General features: G+C 42.7%; 1 protein-coding gene across 4 annotated transcripts in view; it reads right to left on the bottom strand.

Moving 5' to 3' along the window:
• MBOAT1 (membrane bound glycerophospholipid O-acyltransferase 1) overlaps positions 1 to 20,509 on the bottom strand; it is a 473,424-nt gene that overhangs the window by 41,316 nt on the left and 411,599 nt on the right. For all 4 annotated transcript variants that reach the window (XM_078687935.1, XM_078687934.1, XM_078687937.1 and 1 more), the window contains 3 exons: positions 17,084 to 17,148; positions 5,634 to 5,766; positions 3,219 to 3,370 (listed from right to left, as the gene is read on the bottom strand). In XM_078687935.1, the coding sequence (XP_078544061.1) occupies positions 3,219 to 3,370; positions 5,634 to 5,766; positions 17,084 to 17,148 (350 nt within the window). The remainder of the gene's footprint in view (positions 1 to 3,218; positions 3,371 to 5,633; positions 5,767 to 17,083; positions 17,149 to 20,509) is intronic.

Here is a 20,509-nt window from a genome sequence, read left to right as displayed (position 1 = left end):
TATGTAATGGTACCAATTTTAAATAATTGACACAATAAACATTGCTACAGATATAGGCAACACTTATTTTATTTTTTGTTTTATATAGCGTGAACTAGACCCGATGGTATCAGAGCACTTTCCATGAGCATCAGTTGCGTTACAGAGGGACACATTCATTTTTGTTAAGCACAGGGAGATTAGGTGATTTGCCCGGAATCACAGGATGTTGAGCGTCCCTGCCAAGGCTTGAACCCAGTTCCCCAGGTTTAAGGTCAACCGCTCTAGTCGTTGGGCCACTTTGCCAATGCTTGCTGAGTTCTTTGGGTGAAGTGAGATTTTTTCACTCTTAGCCACTCTCAACAAGGTTAGACATTAACCAATTCCTGCTAATGCTTTTCATTGTGCCGGTAGTCACTTTGCCATACAATAAAGTAAACTGGACCAGGCCAGCAATTTCCCTACTTTGCTTGGGTAGTGGCCCCTGTTTCCTACCCACCTATGTACATGCAGGGAAGATGATTTGCCATGTTAATACGTAGGCTTGGGCGGACTTCGTGGAGTTACGCGGAACTATGCGAAGTGACCAAAAAACTCTGCAACGCTATGCGGAGTTCCACAAGCGGCAGAATGCATTAGGTCGGGCCGTTCGCGCTGATTTTTAGCACTAGTTGTTTGTCCCGCGGTGGAAAATCAGCATGAATGGCACCAGGTGCTGCTTCTTTCTGTGGCTCGCGTAGATGTTCTACTCGAGCGCAGGAGCTTCCTCAATGAGAACGGAAGATTCTCAACACGAGCAGTAGCGACCTTTCACGAAGGCCCGCTTTGACAAATCTCGCCAGGAGGTCGTCTGGAGTAAGATTTTCCTCGCTCGCACTCACCAACTTAACGTTGGCGAGCGTGAGCGATGAAAAAATTCGACCCCGCTATGCAAATGGAGTTTTTCGGAACTCTGCGCGCTGCACATAGTGGGAAAAACTCTGCAAACTCCACGAGCGGAGAGGAATTTCACACCAAGGCCTAGTAATGTGCTGATTGCTGTTCAACAAAGGCTTTTGGTTCAGTAGCATTTCTCGACACTGAACTGCTCACACCAGTGTCTGACAATAATCAACTTTCATAAACACCTTTCCGCATATAGGGAATTATTAAGGAATCACAATTAGGGACTCGCAAAAGCCTATGCATGTAGAAATCGCTATTAAAATAGCGTTTTCTAAACATTCCTTAATTGCGACTCGCAAATTGCGAGTCGGAATTAAGGAATGGTTTCCCATTCATTCTAATGGGCCTACAGGCCCATAGGAATGACAGGGAAATGGCAAGCGCAATTTTCGAGTACCAATATGTACTCGCAAATTGCGCATTCAATTTCAAGGGTGCAAAGGTGTCAAAAGGACACCCTATTGCACCCCTGAAATTGTGATGTGCACCCATGTTGCGCGCACACTGTGTGTGTATCCTGAAACTTTGAAAAATGCATTTTATTGCATTTTTCAAAGTTTTTGCAAATTACAGACCAGTTTGATTTCACTGCAATTTGTGGTCCCAAATAGCAAAATCGCTATTTCAAAGTACCTCTTGAATTGCATTAAAGGAATCGCAAATTGTGAATCCTTAAATGCAATCGTAATTCAGGAACTCGCCAAAAATTGCGAATTCTTAAATTGCGCTTGCCAAACACCTTCATGCATCCCTAAAGGCAATTTGCGATCGCAAACGGCCAATTTTTGCGAATCGCACTGTTTGCGCTCCCAAAAACCTTTGATGCTTGTGCCTGTGAGTCGCTACACTGACATAAAAGATACCAGCTTGTCTGGTGCAGACCCTCCTCATGCTAATTTACCACAACCAATTTTATTATTATGAATAGGGTTTATGAAAGATTAAGCCAACTGGAAAATGCCATTCATTTGCTTCTTTCCTTATGCACAGTTTTGTAAGGATTTCTCTTTAAGGAAATAGTTCCTCATTCACACGAATTTCAGAAAATAAGCCCATCATTTTGGACTGTGTTTAAGAGTGGGTAGATCAACCTGAAACAATAATTTATTTTGTGTCCACCAAACTTTCCACTATCAAGAGCCGTATTTTATTCTGTCTAGTTTTCAATAAAGTTCAAGGCAAACATAGATCTTTGTATGTATATCTACTTTTTTGTAGTCTGTTGTGTTAATTTTGTAAGCACTTTTAATTTTGCCACTCAAACCGGCCTCCTCTGGGAGCTAAACAAAACTGGTTTTCAGAATAAACAAGTCACATCAAACATATGGAATCTGACAAACCTTTCCTAAATGAAACACTCGGGACTAAAGCCATGATCACTGACTTGTAACCACAAATGAAGTAGATCTGCACTATTGAGCTCAAGCTTTCACCCAAAACAAAAACTGCAATACAGGCACTCTTTTTCAGCAGAAGTAGACACAGTGTGTCCAATCAAAAGCTCACAGAGAAAAGGTTCTACAAGTGGACGAGGACAAAGGCCCTCACTCAGTACTGCTTCCTAAATCTCTTTCTGGTGGTCACATAAGGTAAGGTAACAGCAGTGCTGATAAGTCTAACTTAGAAATTAACAGCATGAAATGAGGTGGATAAATACATTTAGGATAATAAGTGACACCAGGGACTGGATAAAAGCAAGAGAACTAGGGAAGCCTGGAGTCGGTTTGAACAATATGTTTTGCCAGGCTACTTAACAATAGTAATTTTCTGGCTGTGCTTAATGGCATTCCTGCTTCACAAAAGAATAGACACAGGATACTCGAGTTGAAACAATTAGCCAACATGGTCTGAAACTAATGTTACAGAGTATTTGTGACCATCACTCTCAAGCTCTCAGTTCTGTGACTAACAGGCAGTGATTGCATATACCTAAGAACTTGTACCCACGGAGAAAAATGTTGTCATTAACAGAATATCATGAAAATATGAAGAAAGCTAAAACTGAGCAATCACAGCACGTTGCTAATAAATCAGCATAACTGCAGACATCACTTTGACATCTGAACAATTAAATTTAGCTGCATTTTTGTTAGAACCACCCTAATCAGCAGGTACATTAATATTAAATGTGTTTTGAGGGTCTCATCTCAGGAGCAACCATGTTCCAGATGACGTTTTATATAGTTATGTGTTTTCCCAAGTTAAATATGGTCTCATAAAAACTAATATGGAGAGACCTTAAAGGAAACAAAACAGCAAATACAATTGTGGCATATTTTAAAGTACAAACTTACCTATAGTACTTAATGCATGGCTTGACTGCCAGAATGGTAAAGGGTGTAACAGTGTAGCAAACAGCCAGTTGAGTGACAATCCATGTGATGATGTCATAGAAAACCTTGCGAGTTCTTGAAGAAATGAAGTAGTGCCTGAAATTGTTCCTTATCTATAAATCAAGAGATAAAAGCAAGCCATTACATTTGCAATATGAGTATGTGTTTCTCTGTGCATTGTGTGTGTAAGTATGTGTGTTTAAGTTTGTGCGTGGAGGAAAATCCTGTCAAGTGTGTCACCCCTTAACTTACACAAGTCATAATTTTCCTTAGAACATATTTCCCTGCATTCAACCCAAAATATGCAACGCCAATAAATCCTCATCAACTTCAACTGTTGCCTTGTTACTAAAGGGATTACTAAAAAGGCATGCCCTTGTATGTGCTCCTCCAATTCAGTGTATGAACAATTAATGCCTGAAGAAGGAATTACTCCACTTCAGGCTTCAAGTTAAAGATTGTAACTGTTCTAATGAAAACAACTTCACTGGAACCACCAGACACTTACAACTAATAGTCAACCATGAGGCTCCTCCCATTAATTAAAATCATGGAGAAAACTATTGTAGCTCTGCTTGGGATGGGTGTGGGTGAAAGTCAAAACAATGTACGCAATTGATTACCATAGTATGTGCACAGGGCCTGATTCACAAAGGTAAACTGAGATGAAAGTATAGCTTTATGACTTTCTGTATTCACAAAGGGCATTTGCGAGTAGTAAAGTTAGACTTTTGTCTCAGTTAAACTTAAGTTTTGGTCTTATGTTTAACTTTTTGATCTCAGTTAAAGATAAGACCAAAACTTAAGTTTAACTGAGATAAAAGTCTAACTTTACTACTCGTAAATACCCTTTGTGAAAACCGAAAGTCGTAGAGTTAGACCTTCGTTTCAGTGTACCTTTGTAAATTGGACCCACAGTTTGCACACCCATTGGTGCTAGTGGACAGTGTGAAAGAATGAGACCTCTTAAATTGTGCCTTCAAAATTATTTTCTTCATATTTGCATTTATGTAATTGTGCAACGGTTTTCTGAAATCATAAACGTCCATTATATTGATGTTATTAATTATGTTATTGTTGATATTGTATGCGGTCTCAGTAGTGTAGTCAGTAATGTCGTCATTTGCCATGTCATTGGTGATAGCATCGATTATGTTCTCTAAAATGTCATAATTTCTGTCATGTGTGAGAGTCTGAGCAGTGCCTGAGTTATGGTTTGAACAGCTAACTATAACTGAGCAATATCAGATGGTTTTTTATTTACTTCTATGGTCATAACGTCACAGTAACTATCTTCTTGAGGGAACCTCTGAGGTTTTCCTAAGCACATGCTAATGTCTTATGAGCAAAAGAACCATAACTGATCGTTAACGATTTTTTAGTGATTTGTTTTACAATTTTTGATGATATACTATATGCAATGAATTTGTTTTTATATTCTACAGTGCAGAGGGGTTTGGCCGCAAAGCCTGCAGCAAGTTCCCATGTGGTCAACCCTTCACCCAACCAACTGTATGGCAAACACCTGCTCCACAAGGCCTTGGTGGGCTGGCCGCATGGTATGCCTTATAGCCAGGCCCTGTTCCCAACCTCCAAAGCAGTCAATCCCCATTATGCATGGCATTTGGCCGGGTATGGATTGCAAAGACTTTGATAATCCTTCCACAATCCAGAGCCACAACTTTGGTCCTGCTAACATCTCCTTGCTATGGACAGACATTCCACATAACCCTGTGTACGGCCAACCACACTACTTACCTTTTTAGCCAACTCTCTATTCCCAATTCTTTATTGGTCAGAAACAGGAGTTTGCACCCAAAACAGAATTAGCTTCATAGCTGTAATCAGGAATTATGTTTATGAAGGTTTCTTCGTGCAGTGGGTCTTGCACATTCACATTTTGTTTTAATAGAAGTTTGGTAGATCAATCGTAGACGGGCATTCAGTTTAAGGAGGTCTTTTTGTACACTTGGGCTTGTAATTGATTTTAAGATTTTTAAGCAAGTCATTTGTCTAGTACACAAACATTTAATTTCATAGATATGTGAGTGATTGCGTCAATATTGATAGTAATATGACAGCAGATTAGTCATCATTGATTACCTCCTAGAGGAAGATTTTTAAGGTCTTTCCAAAACAAAGTAAAATAATGGCATTATTCTCTTAAAGTTTCTTCCTGCAAATCGAGTCATCCAAAATCAATCGTACTGAGACAGCGAGTCTTGAAAGACTGCCCATCATGAGAATTGTTAACACCTGAAAATGAAATTAGAATAACCAAACTGTGGGGAAAGGTATACAAAGAATACATTGGATAGGGAAACCAAAAGTGTAAGTACAGTTAACATTCCAACACAGCCTCATGGGAATACAAACCTTTTTAGCAGCCAGTATGACAGGGATGGCAGTTATAAAAGTAAAAAAATATCCAGGATATACACCATGCCAGAAAGCAGACAGGATGAATGTTAAGACTGTGGGGTACCTTGATGCTCTTTCATAGCAAACACTGCAAAGACAAACCATAAGTACAATTCAAAACTGCTATGAGATCCAGTTACTATTTTCAGTAATGTTTAAATCATGGCAAATATTATTCAGTCTAACAATCACTCTGAATTCTAGAATTGTAATATAGAGTAGGGCGGTATTGGGATATCTCTCAACAAATGAGGCTGCTTTGTCTGTACTCTTTATGGGTCCCTTGCCTCAGTTACAGGCGGTGGGGCAGATATTTCTGACAGCAGAGTCTCAGTGTAAAATTCCTTTGTAGTTGCCCCCCTCTACAGGAATGGCAGCTGAACTGCATCAAAAGGCGTTCGCAATTTAGGGAGGAGCTTATGACACTTTTATGTATGGAAGTCCATAACAGCCCTCTGCAGGAGAAAACAATGTGCCACGAGTGGTCTGTCATATAAAGTGACTGCAAATCACTCTATTTTCCCCACACCAAACTACTGTGGATCCAATAACCAGAAAAGACCGAACTGCAAACCTTATAATCTTAAGGGAAACCAAACACTGCACTTCAGCTGATTCTAAGCTCCCACAAAAATGTTTTCCTAAGATACGCTGTGTGTGCAGAATCTTATTCAGTGTGCTATCACTGCAACTGAACTTTTATAAGTTACTATGGGGCCAATTAGGATATCGGGCAGATCGCAACCGACGGCCTGTCGGTTGCGATCCGACCAACATCTCTAAATGCAGTCCGGGTGAAGGCAGGGGATGGAGGGGCTGATTGCTGCCAATCTGACAGGCTCCAGGAGCCCTTTGGGGCAGCGAGCAGAAAGTAATCCCCTACAATGGGGTGGTGCCTGCTCAGACACCGCCGTAGGGATTACGATGCACGTTTAATGTAGCCATTGAAAGGCTGTTGGAAACTGACTTTTGGGGGCCCTAGCAGGGCCTCCTTCCCTCCGCTGCCTCCGTTAGGAGGCCTGGAGGGCACCACAGGTGCTTCCCCAAACATTGATACCCAACGTGCCAGGCACCACATGGGGCCTGGCTCACTGTGCATGAATGTTTGTAAACATCCATTTATCTAATGCGGGTTGTGCAGCGGTCCTTTTCCGCCCACCACACAAGCCGCATTGTGAAAATGGATATTTACGACCACCTCGTAGGCAGTCGCAACCAATTCGTCGGATGGAACCGCCGACTACTAGTCGGTCCGTTTCCATTCCAACAAAATGCAGGTCAGATGCTCGTCTGACTGGCATTGTAATTAGGGCCAATGTTGTCTTCCGAACATAAATAACATTTTAATTTTATAAATAACACTAACTGGACATTATATTTATTATAAATGAAAAATGTGCTAACTGAAATTAGACATTTTAGCCCACATTATTCTCAAAGACTAAGGGCCTGATTTATAGTTTGGCAGACCGGGTTACTCCATCACAAATGTGATGGATAGGGAATGGAGATTGCGGTGTATAAAGCTGGGGGCTGCCTCCCAAAACACTTGAAAATATGGAAGAGGTGGGTGGAATACAGATGAATCAAATAAGCACCAATCCATCAAATTCACCAACTCCGGGGTGAAGAAATGAAGACATTCCATGGCCTAAAAGAGACCGTATTAAACTGGACTATGGAACGGCATGGGTTATGCAGTTTAGATGCTTTTTTCTTCTTTTTTCTCTCAATCTACCAGTGGATCGGGGGTGGGGGTGGGGGCAGAACAGCAGGACAATTGTATCTTATCTATATGATATATTTGTTGCACTTGCTTAATCATATTAAGGGCCGCCTTGGCCGTGTTTGAATCTCTACATATACATAAATAAAAGGTGTTTAAAAAAATGTGATGGATATCCTATCCGCCTTACTACAATCACATCTTATCCTGATGCACTCATAATAATGCAGACAAGATATCTGTCATATCTGAGATGGAGTAACTAATCCACCAAACTCTAAGTCAGACCCTAAGCCATGATAGTTCACCCTCACAACCCTGAAAGTTAGTGCTTAAAAATAGAGGTACTTGGCAATTTAGTAGGCTTGCAGTGGTTATCCGGTTTCTGTGGTTTTAGGGACAACAGCAATGCTTGTCACAAGGATTGTCTAATGGCACTGAAGAACTGGACTGACAGAACAGCAAAGCATAAAGTTGGGAAAATATCAATCAGGCTTGTCCATCTGTTAAGAAACACCAAAGGTAACATATGAACAACAATGCAAGTACCAACAAGGACATCCGTGCATTGTTCAATGTTACTCCACAACTCATCAAATTAAAGGCACACATTTCACCATTCACAGACCGTGGAAATACAAGTACTGGGCACTATCGGCGGCACTGATGAAACTCCTGCTCATGGAGGATTATGAGGAAGATATTGAGACCAAGTGGAAGACTTTTGTGTACACTGTACAGTCTACACAAAGCTTGACATATTCACACTGCAACAGGAAACTTTGGAATACAACCTCCTTAGCTAAATACATTGGTCATAAATTTCTGCAGAAGCTGTGATTCAGAAAGAGATCATATAATGTCATGGTTCAAGAAGATAACCCGCTGTGTGTACTGCACTAATATGCAACTGACTCCACCAAAGGCATGTTTGGTATTTCTCAACCAACAATACCCAGGGCTAACTGATACAATATTAGTGTAGTCAAATTCCATGTTACATGGCTTGTCACCTTGCCGTACATCTTACCAATGATTCTCCATCGAGATAAGGACCTGTAAAATCAGTAGACCAATGTCTAATGTAGTAAATTACTTTGAACAAATGACCAACAAGTCAGCAGGGTCTGTTTATAGGGCAAAACAATACTAGTGAGATTTCTGGAGTTAGAAGGGTGCCAAAATGCTTCCAAAATATATCTAATTTCATTGTATCAACCATGAGAACACTCAGGAATCGAAACACTTGTAGCTCATGACGACAGCATACATAGTCCATCTTGGCATCTTCCCTAATATACATAAATACTAAGTATCTCTACCTATGTTGTATCTTAGAGCACCTTTTCGAAAGAGAAAAATCTTTCTATGAACTGAACAAGCAATACCTTGTGTCTTATTTTAATAAATCTACATAATTATATAGGCTCTTAACTATAAACCCCAGCCTTGCTGCTTCACACTCTTCCCCAAACTCCTATTGCAAAGAGAAAAGGAAAATAAAAGGGACGAGATAGGGAGTTAACCTTAAAAGACATGCCTATAATGCTGCCTCCTAAAGGCAACAGGCTGCTCCTAAATCCTGCAATGCCCTATATTGTCAGTTCAGTTAATTTTAGTCCTAAACAGTTTTTACATTTTACATAACATATTTTATAATGTACAAACCTTTAAAACCACATTTGGTGGTGTACATTTTTTTAAAAGTTTTTTATTGAGTCATTTCTCTTTGCTGTTTTCCAGTCACCATAGGGCTGTGTTAGGAGAATCTAGATTTCACTAAAGACACAGAGGCTACAAATAAGCATAAGTCCTTTATTGCCTATTCCAGGCAGCTATTCAAAGAAAACTTACAGCAAACCTCAAACTTCCAGAATGACAACACCATAGTCCTTATAAATTCATAACAAATAAATCAGAATCCAACACCAGAACATGAAAGAACTTCCTTTCTTCACTCTATAAACAACATATATGCATTTGTGACAAAACGTAAACAAAGTATTAGAAAATAACCATAACAAAATGAAAACTTGCACAAAACCACTGCAAACCACAATAAACAAAGTTTAATTTTTGTACCCAGAATATTTTCTACAGTTAAAGTATTAGACAATCTTATCCCTCAGCATTCCTTTCCAGCCACCTAAGCAAGGGTGGGCTGGGAGTGATAAAGGTAGTCTCTGTGACTTTAATGAATTACAGATTCTCCTAACACAAACCTTTAGACCCTTCATCCATTCTACTTTCATATTCTTTTATACTTCTCACAAGTGATGATGTTCATTGAATCTCAGATAAAACACTGATGAAGACATGTTTTTTCTCCTTTGTGTTATATGAATCATAACTCAATCATGTTTGTAGAAATGATTATTTACATCTAACTCTTTCACATCTGCCACTCTTGTGAAAGAAACCAGGCAACTGGCAAAAAGATAAGTACCTATTAGGAGGCCAATTCTCAAACATTTTAAAAATCAAATTGGCATCCCATGGATAATCATATTTTGGCCAAGGTGGTCTCTGCAATTTGACACCTTTCATAACTCGACAAATCAATACATCTTTCCCAGTTGATTTCCCATTAACCAGGTTGCGACCTGCCACTACTGCTGACCTTTAACAAATGATTGTCCCATAACTCAATAATATTCCAAATAAGTGAGATAAAAAGTTTCTTAAATCTATTGTAGAAGTTTCCACAAGATCCAAATCAATTTCCATGCCCTAACATACACAGTTCCTCCAACACCGACATATCTATTTATTGTGCCTGGTGCCCAAGATTCCAATACCAGTTCTTGAGCCACCTCTGAAAGCCTACAAACTGGGTTCCACTTCTGAAATCTTTCAAGCAAAAAGGTTCAGGGTGTTTTATTGGATACAAGAGGACCCTTGTCATCTGATTTCATTATCAAACCTCACCTGACAGGTATAAAAAAAGGTTCCTCCTTTGCTAATCCCAAGCTTGAACCACCCAAAAAGGAGTCACTGGCACATTCAGACAATCCTGCTTCCTCGCTTGAAGGAGAACTCTTTGAATCACTGCAAATGGAGAAAAAGCATAACCCTTTTCCCCAATCCTGTTAAAATGTATCAACTGCTTCCGTTGCAACACTGGGTCACTAACTGTAGAACCTCTATAACTGCTTTGTTAACCAAAAAGCTAAAAGATCTATCTTCAAAGGACCCCATTGCTGCTACGGCACCACAAAAACGTCTTGATTGAGACTCCAATCACTTGCAAATCTTCAATTTCAATCCACAACTTAGTTGCTTTTGTCTGGAAGGTATTTTGCTATCAGACATATTGTGTGTTCTCTAGAATAACACCACAATTCTTCAGTTACCTCTGTTAGATTGCGGGACTTGCTTTCTCCTGATCACTTTAAGTACTACCTCTTGTTTACCCATCTGAGCCCTGAACCATGCAGACTCACATCTGTTTCCAAAATGAAACCAGGAGACATTCCAAAAATCGCTTTGCCATTCTATGGCTCTATATTGTTTAGCCACCAAATAAACTCCACTCTTGCTTCCACTGATAAACAAATCAGATCACCATATCATAAAACCTTTCTCAGGTTGTCTGCCTTCAATCTCTGCAGACCTCTGTAATGTATTGGACCCAGGAACACAGCCTCAAATTATGATGGGAAAATACCTATTATTCCTCAAAGAGACCATATTCTTGTCTAATACATTATTCACTTCATATTTTATCTTTTTCTCCTTCCTCACAGCCAGACTTAACATTGACTGTATCGTATCTACCTAGAAATGTGAACATTCCAATTCTTTCCCTGGAGCTAACATTAACTTCTCTCTGTTTATTAAACAACATAGACCTTCCAACAAATTAATCATTAAATGCAACTGTTCCTCTATTTCTTGCTCATCTTATGACATAATCAGGAAACCGTTGAGATACATAATAATACGTGCACCCCTCTCTTGGAGATTTGCTACCTCTGGCTGCAGAAGCTTGGGAAAACATAAGGGTGCCAAAGATAGCCCAAACAGAAGGCAAGCAAACTGATATAGCTCTCTTGCCCACCTGAACTGTACATATTGGATACTCTTCTACCATTGGAATTGTAAAATAAGCATACTTCTGATCTATTTTCACTAATCAGTCCTCTTCCTGGAGAATGTCTTGCATGAGATAGACTCCTTCCATCTTCAAATCTCTATACTCTACAAACCAATTAAGGTCCCTCAGATTTATTTATAGATGTCAACTCTCGTCCTTTTTCACCAGAAAAATTGGACTAAAAAAACTTTTTAAATCCTTTGGAACTTTTTCTATACTATCCATCCTTAACATTTCCTGGGCTTCCTTTTTCACCAGATCCTTCTGATCCTGCAAAAACACAACTTCTCTTGATTTTTGCACCTGGAATTTCCTTGAACTTCAAGACATAATCTTTCACTGAATTGAGAAACCACTGCTCTATTGTCAACATGTTTCATTTAAAGAAAAACTTTTTAGACGTTCCCCTACCCTTTCAAGGGAAAAACCTGAAAATATCTGTAGCCTGGATTGACAACCTCTACTTGATCTTCACTATTGTCATCAAAAACCAGTGTCTGATTAAAAGCCCCTGAAAGATCATTTTCCTTGCGTCGGATAGTGGTACTTGTTAAACTTACGAGCGGAGAAACATTCCTTTGCTCCAGTCGTGTAAAAAACTCTGCCCCCAGCCGTAACACGGCGCTAAATCTCCGTAGGGTGCAAAACGTGTTGAGCCGTCAGCCCACCTTGTCTCAGGATGCTGCTATATTATCCCTCGATGCAGCGATGGCATTCGACTCGATTGAATGGCCATACCTGTTTGAGGTCCTCCACCGCTTTGGCTTTGGACCCAACTTCGTTGGATGGGTGCGTCTTTTATATACGGACCTCTTTGGCCAGGTCCGGGTCAATAATTTCATGTCCCGGAGATTTCCTCTCCATCGGGGCACCAGGCAGGACTGCCCCCTCTCCCCCTTGTTGTTCGTCCTCACCCTGGAGCCTCTGGCTCACTGGGTCCGCACCGATGTCTCAATCAGAGGCCTACGATGGAGCGAAGAGACTGTAGACAAGATCTCTCTCTACGCCGACGACATCCTGATATACGTGTCGTCCCCACAGTCCTCCATTAACAGCCTGTTCCACGTCCTTACCAAATCGGTGTTGTATATGTTACATGGTCCGATGCCGCGCCTGCCTAGGGGGTTTTCAATCACAATAGCCACTGAAGGCTTTACGTACCTTGGTATCTTCATTACTCCCGACTTCCAACAGTTCTATGACCGTAATCTGTTAGGCCCACTACATAGGCTTCGTAGCGACGTTGCTCATTGGCGATCACTCCCGCTCTCTCTCCCGGGACGGGCGGCATTGTTTAAAATGTTAGCGCTTCCACGCTTCCTGTGTGTCCTACAGAATTGCCCCTTCCCCATTCCAGACTCATATTTCAGGACGGTAGAAGGCGAGCTCCGAATGCTACTCTGGGACGGCGGTGCTGCTCGGATTGCTCTCTGTAAGCTGTTTCAGGGCTGGTATGACGGGGGAATAGCCCTCCCTAACCTCCGTCTTTACTATTGGGCCTTCCAGCTTGTGGTGATCAACCACTGGATACACGGTTCACCTCTGAATCCGGCCTTCCTACTGGATAGAGATCAAACAGGACTAGAGGATTACCAGGGGGCCCTATATAGTAAACCCACTAAAGCTAGATACGCTGGGCCTATGGCGCATATGGTGGATGTCTGGCACAGAGCCAATAGAAGGTTGGGATGGGCTGACAAACTTACTAAAGCCTCGCCTTTGTGGTCCACACAACGTTTGGGCTCCTTCTGCTTCTCCCAGGGCTTTGACAGGTGGGACGCAATTGGGATTTATGAGGTTGGAGACCTTGTCCACAAGGATAAATTGCTGACTAAATATGCCCTCGCATCTACTGAGTTCTTTAGGTACCGTCAAATCACACACGTTCTTCAGGTCACTTTTCCAGACTTCGCCTCCATACCTGATACCTCCCCTTTGGAGGACAGGATGTTGTCGGAACCTCTTCCTGAAAAGGCCACCTCCCTTACCTATCGTAAGCTCTGCAATAACCTCCCCGACTCCTTCCAGTCATTACGGACCAAATGGGAGGCAGACCTGGGTCCCTTAGATGAAGAGCATTGGCGATCGGCGCTAATGTCCCTGAGGGAATCGGCAATATGTCACAGGTTTAGATTGATCCAACTAAAAGTGTTGCACGGAGCATACATGTCCGCCCTTACCTCGGCCAAAATTGGTCGGCGACCTGACACACTATGCCTACGTGGTTGCGGACTCCCTGGGACCTTTTACCACATCCTGCGGGATTGCCCTGTGATACAGCGGTTCTGGACAGCTACGCGGCGTAAAATGAGCAGCTCCTTGGGCAAACCGCTCTCCACATCGCCTACGGAATGTGTCCTCAACATTTGGGGGCTGAATGACCTAAATGCTCCGGAGCTACAATGGGCGGCGCTGGGGTTTCTGTTGATCAAATGCTCCATAGCGATGGGATGGGGCTCCCCAGACAGACCACTGGTAGTGGGCTGGGTGGCTGCAATGGACCAATGCATGATAGCTGAGAAGACTGTGTATAAAATAAGGGGTTGCCCCAAGGTATGGGACAAGAAATGGAGACACTGGAATGCATACCGTGGCGAACTGTGTGATTCTCCAACGGCGGAACTGGCGATGCCCCGTGGGGGATCCAGGGGTGGGTGTGTAGGCTGAGGGGTATGGGACTTGCCTTCACTGTGATCTGTCTATGCTTTTTCTATGAAACATGTGATGCTCCTATAAATATGTTTTATACCAACAGGGGCCTAGGGCGATGCAGCACCACTAGTCCGAGCTGGACCCTTAAGTTGGACTATATGCTATTTTGACTCTCTCTGCTGGATTTATTTATTTGTTTGGTATTGTTTCTGTTTAAAACAAAATAAGTGGTGCGACTACCCTATCTGTGTCCAATAAAGGTATTGATTTGCTTTCACTATGGTTTTGCTATACTGAGATGCCGTCCGACCTCAGGGTTGTGGATTGAAAGGCTGTGTATTACAACTTAACCTGATTATTGCTCTCCACCTTTTGCCTGCATGTACGCAGATGTGACTTTATCATTTGTTTTCTTGACGAAACATCACAATAAAAAGAATTAAACTTTTTTTTTTTTAAACTCTGCCTCCGAAGATTCTACACAATGATGCCTGGGAATTATCCAATGCGAGGAAAGTAGTCACAAGGGTGTCCAAATCGCCCACCAATAATCTCCTAAAAATAGACATTTAGGGTTCTCCCCAGATTCTTTTTACCAAAGTTACCTAACTTTGGATTAATTATTATCAGAATGGCCTTTTGTCTTTCAGTAATCAAAACAGTAGTTGCATTTCCTAAGAAACGAATTGCTCGATAACTCCTGCCTCTGAGGAGCTGTGTCCACACTCACCCCCTTTGTTTGTCTTCCTCTGCCATATCAAGTTCTGAGGCCATAGGACCAATCACATCCAAGAGCCTATCATGGCACTGCTTCAATGCATTTAACCAACTTTTTTAAAGATCACAAGCCATCTTAAATATAAAACTGATCAAGTCTGGGTCTAAATCTTGGATGGCACAAACCTTATTATTGGTCACTGAATGAGAGCACTCTGCTCTTTATAACAGCACTTTTAAAGCTTTACAGGTTCATGGTGTTATGAACTCTGCCACATGGCCCAACGGTCACCAATCATTATAATTGTAGGCTGGCTAATCATCTGTGGGCAAAACACGTCTTCGCCCAGGGAATCCTTATCTCTGAGCTGTCTCTTTCTTAACATTGTCCAAGTTCCAATCTTCCTTGTCATACAGATCCAGCACATCATCTCCAAAGGCCACAATATCATCAGGCTCAGTCCAAATCTCTTTTGTGCTGCTTTGGCCACCCTATAATGTCTTGTGAGGGACAATGTCACACTCTGTAGTGCTTAGACAAGGTGCTTAGACCTCCTGTCTACAAAGAGGACAAAACCTCTTCAACCCCCTCACAAATGTGGTTCCTTCTCAATGTTCTATTTTGCCCTTTTTTGGCCTCCCTTACATCTAGGGACTAGCATTCTTCACCCACATCAGATGATTCTGCCAATTTTCATTTCTAATGTCCAAAGAATTAACATCTTCTTTAACTGAAGGTTGACCCTCTTCTGAGTCAATTTCCTGAAAATCTCCTCCTGCACCAATTCACTAACAGCGCAGGATTCCTCCTTCTCGATATAGGTCTAAATCAATTAATTTAACAAATTAATAACTATTTCATATTTAATCAGAGGACACAATTAATATATTAAAATACCTCAACTGAAAATTATTAATAAATAATTCACAGGTTTAATTAAATATCATGAAAACATTCATTTGTTTAAACCTAATCGACTTCTGTAAACTTTAACTGAAACAAAACTATCACTGAAAAACAGCTTGAAGCGCTCCCTCAGATTTTAATCTCACCCAAGGGGAGCGCAGCACAGTGTCATAATTCTGCCCACAACTAAGATGACGCTCATAGGTGTATAACTCCATACATCATGCAGCTCTCAATACAGATGCATGTCTCTAGACACCCTGCTTGCGTGCCTCTGGTTCCCTTGGCTCAAACACAGCAACAAGATCTACACCCAGCTACCTGCCCTTGAAGGGCCTAATACTTAACTGCCTTTAGACTCCTCTGAAGTTTTTGAATGTCGCCCTCAACGTCAAGCTCAAAATGAAACACAGTAACATCAACTGATAAAACATGTTATACTCTATTTTTAATAAAAATTAAACTACCTAAAGTTTTTTTTTAAACCGCAACAAATACTAAGATCCCATACATTGAGTAATGTATGTTTAACAATTAAACCATAAATCTTCAAAAAAAGAGCAAAATTATATTTGAAGACACCTCTAATTTCTAGTTTAAAATATCCTTTCTAGACTTTAACTGTATAATGAGAAAAACAGATATTTAACTGACATGGAGCAGCAATGAAAAGAGGATGAGGGCTACCTTGTCTGAACGTATAAGGGCTGTGATGTTCTAGTTCTGGAATTTTGAGTTTTGCTATACGTTTCTTTGAATAGATGCATGGAGTAGGCAATGAAAGACTTATGCATAATGCTAGCCTCCAGTCTTAACATGAAGTCCAGCCTATGGTAAAGCTTGCCACAAGACCTTTCTTAGATTCAGGATCCAAGCTACACAAGGGGCCAAAAGGGGATTTTCACTTATGAGTGTCTTTGCTGCAGGGGATTACTCACTGACCAAGTGGAATCACTAATGAGAAGTTCAATGCTGACAGATCACTAACTGTTGAGTTTTTGTTCTTTTTCCATATAAATACCCACCTAATCAATAATATCCAAAGGGAGGGGCACTCCCACGTAGTTATTGACTAGGGTGGAGTCATATGAGCCATGATGAAGCCAAGAGCCCTACTCCACCCCGGTCAATATCTACCTGGGAGTGCCCTTTCATTTGTGTTTCTTTCTCTGCCCTGCAGACTGAATTTAATCACCTGCAGGAATTTTTGTATCCTAAAAAATAGCAATACATAGTCATATCCTGAAGTATTGCAAAAGAATATACATCAGCAACATACAACTGGTTGACAGTGGCACTTTACTCACCGCTTCAGCCATACAGCTGTTTGCATATTCCAGTTGTCTATGTACATTTTGAAACTTGTTGACGTCTAGGGAAAGGTAAAAGACTTACATTACTTTTTTAAGATAAAAATAACATAACAGCAAAGAGCACAGGTACCAATGAAGTGGCCTCTTGACGCTGATGCACACCATTCAACAACTTTTGACTTTTTGATTCAGAAGTAGTCAGGCAATAAATAGAGAATACCCATGACCGTAGAACACAGAAGTGTTGAACACACAAAATGTTTATCACCTCCCAGCATCCCTGGATAGTTAGTGCAATACGTTAAATATTTAACAGCAGTATTTTGTTTACTTTAAAAAAAATTACCTTTTCATACAACAGATAATAATAATTATTATTATTATTATTTTTTTTTAAGACCTTTATTGTACAAAATGCATCTTACACAGCTTACATCTTACAACCCCTCGGGGCCAGCCGCGTGGATCAATAACCATATGGAATATTGTCAGGTGAACACAGCCGTATGGCCGACAACCCTGAGGTCCGGCGGCGTAAAGTGTTTCTTTGCAGCACTTACATTTAGTAAACCACATATCTCGATGAGTAAATAGGCCTGTGAGGTTTTATCTGTTTGTAGAGCAACGGTGGTGTTTCGTCATTGTCGTCAGTTGGATAACAGCCCGCTCCCATGAGTGAATATTATGGGTAAGTATGTCAGTAAGTTTCTTCTCCCATGGGGATGCGGGGCATTGAAGTTGAAGAGTAATTCTATACAATATCGCAAGTGTGTTAATGGACGAGCGTCTATGCAGCTTACTATTCCTAGTAGGAGAATCTCGTGTGGGCGGCAGCGTTCGGCAGGAACCGCCACGGTCATGGCTGTTACTCTCAGTGGTCCCATGTATGTGGCGTCTCTCAGTAGCGGTGGTTCGAGCAAGATAGCCGGTATTGTGAAACACAACCCGGATCCATCTGCCCGTCCTCAGGTAGTGCGCCCGGCAGTCATTCCCCTCTGGTCGTGTTCTAGTGTTGCTGTGTTTTGTCGGCTCTGGAAAAGGAGGGGGCCTGACATGTTGGCCAGAATATGGTGTCTAAAGTCATTCGTGCAATGCGTACAGTGTCTTTGTTAACAAAATTAAGAGAGCCTGGTCAGGGAACAGGACCAGCGCATCAATAAGCATCTAAACCTTAACATAGGGGGGTATGTACAAAGAGGAAACAAAGCGTGGGTATGTGTACCTATGCGTTTGAGGGAAAGGGGGGCAGTCTTGCAGCGTCAGCGTAGGTGTAGGTCTAGAGGTCGGGTAGTGGGATGCATCATGTAATTAGCGTGTTTGCATAGGGGGGGATTCCACCACAGGGGCACATTGATGACGTCTTTAAAGTGCAGCCAGTGGGGCGGTCACGTCCAGGTCGTATAGTGAGGGCCTGATATGTGGAGGTGGGGGTGGGGCAATAAGCGTTTTGTCGCTGACAGTAGGGCGCGTAGTGTAGGCATTCCGGAGTGTGGGTGGTGCGCGGCGAGGCGCAGTGCATTGTGCGCAGTATGGCAGATATATAGAGGTGTGGGTCCCGGCTTGTATTACCCTGTCGGAGGGGGGGGGGAAGGGGCGGGGGGAGCAGTGAGCACAAGCGCATTCCGCAGTGTCACTTGTAGATGTGTGGCGGTCGGATACGGATCCCTTCAAGTGATCCCCTGTTCCAGGCATTTCTGCTGGAAGGAATGAAGGATGTAGGGAGTCGCGGAAAGTCGCGTCTAGCAAGAAGTCCGGCTGGAGTCGCCAGGTGGGGATGGGCGGGTGTGGACGCTCCCATGCGATGGCCAGAGTGTGTGGGTTGTGGTCCGAATGTGTGCGGCCCATATATTGTGTGTCTGCAACTAGTGGGAGGAGATCAGTGGTTACCATGCACCTGTCTAAACGCACATGTAGAGCATGCGCGCCCGACCAGTAGGAATATGTCCGTGTTGTTGGGTTACGTGTCCTCCATGCGTCGTGCAGATCCCACTGTGTAGCCCAGCTGATTAATGCTTTTGTGGCGACGTGTGTCGGTGCATTGGTCGGGGGCGGGGAAGATCTATCTAGAGCCGCATCTGGGACGCAGTTGTAGTCACCCACCAGGATCCACGGGACCCCATGCCAGGTCGCCAGCACCGCCGAGAGGTGCGTAAAGAAACTACCCTGGTCAGTGTTTGGGGAATATAGCGTAGCCAGTACTACGGGCTGTCCATCTAGTCTACCTCGGCTATCACGTACCTGCCGTCTGGGTCTACATGTGTGTCCATGACCGCCCATGGGGTTCCAGGTTGGACCCATAGAAGCGCCCCGCGGGCGAAGGAGGAATACTCAGTGGCATAAAGTTGTCCGCGCCATCTGCGGTGCAGAGCGCACACCTCCGCTTTATTTAAATGTGTTTCTTGTAACAGTGCTACGTGAAATTTATGGCGCTTCAAATAAGAGTAAATCTGGTAACGTCTCGCTGGTGTATGCATACCCCTGACATTCCATGTACATATCCTAATTTCAGCCATTATCGTCCCTTGTGTAGGAGTCACCTGTGTCATCCAGTCCCGATCCCCTGAGTGTGGCCCCCCATTGATCCCCCTTGTCCAGACCAGACACAGCTGCTTTCACATTGAGGAGCAACCCAGACAGTTTCCAAGGGGTGGTGGTAAAATGGAAAACATGGAGCCTAAAAGAGGCAAAACAATAAAAAATACCAAAAGGTCGGCTGCGCAACATGCTGGCGTCCAAACACTCAAATGAGTCAAAATAAGCTTCTTACTTGACAGTTCTAGGGGGGTGGCGTGCAGGTGGCACAGTAACGACACAACAATGGTGTTCGTGAAGGAAGTAATATCCCGCCCCGGGCCGGAGTGGGGTGGGTGATGTCTAACAAGCATCGCCAGGTATCAGCAGATACGCTACAGAGGAAGAGTAACTGCATGTTGTAGGAGTTTGCGTTAAAGTCTGTGCAGTGGCACCCATTTCCGACAAAGCCGGGCCAAGGATCGCCAGGCCAGCAGCCGCCACAGTGAAAGGTGGGATGGTGCTGCAATTACAGAGTTTAAGTGTTAGTATTGCTTGTAAAGCGTTACTCACTGTGTTCCGCCGACTCGATTCCATGTAGAGCAAGAGGGGGTTCCCCTTTCGTCCATTGTCGTCAAGCGACTCCCACCTCATGGCAACCAGGGGGGTTGCATGTGTGGCAGTCACCGCTACATGAGGGGTTGGAGAGTTGCAGGGTGTCCCTCCTTAGCCAAGCAGATCCACTGTTTGTGGCATGACTTCAGGTGGGTCTGCGGATTGTTGTGAGTCTGGTAGGCCGTAGATTGCTTCGTCGTCGCTGGGGAAAGTGCACGGACTGGCATGTGGGCCAGAGGATGGTGTTGGAGAGCTGCTGATTTCCGTCACCCTGCGCAGCGCATCTTGCTGTTC

This window comes from Lissotriton helveticus, chromosome 4_1, assembly GCF_964261635.1.
Source record: "Lissotriton helveticus chromosome 4_1, aLisHel1.1, whole genome shotgun sequence".
Classification (NCBI taxonomy): Eukaryota; Metazoa; Chordata; class Amphibia; order Caudata; family Salamandridae; genus Lissotriton; species Lissotriton helveticus.
This window is presented reverse-complemented; position numbering and strand designations above follow the sequence as displayed.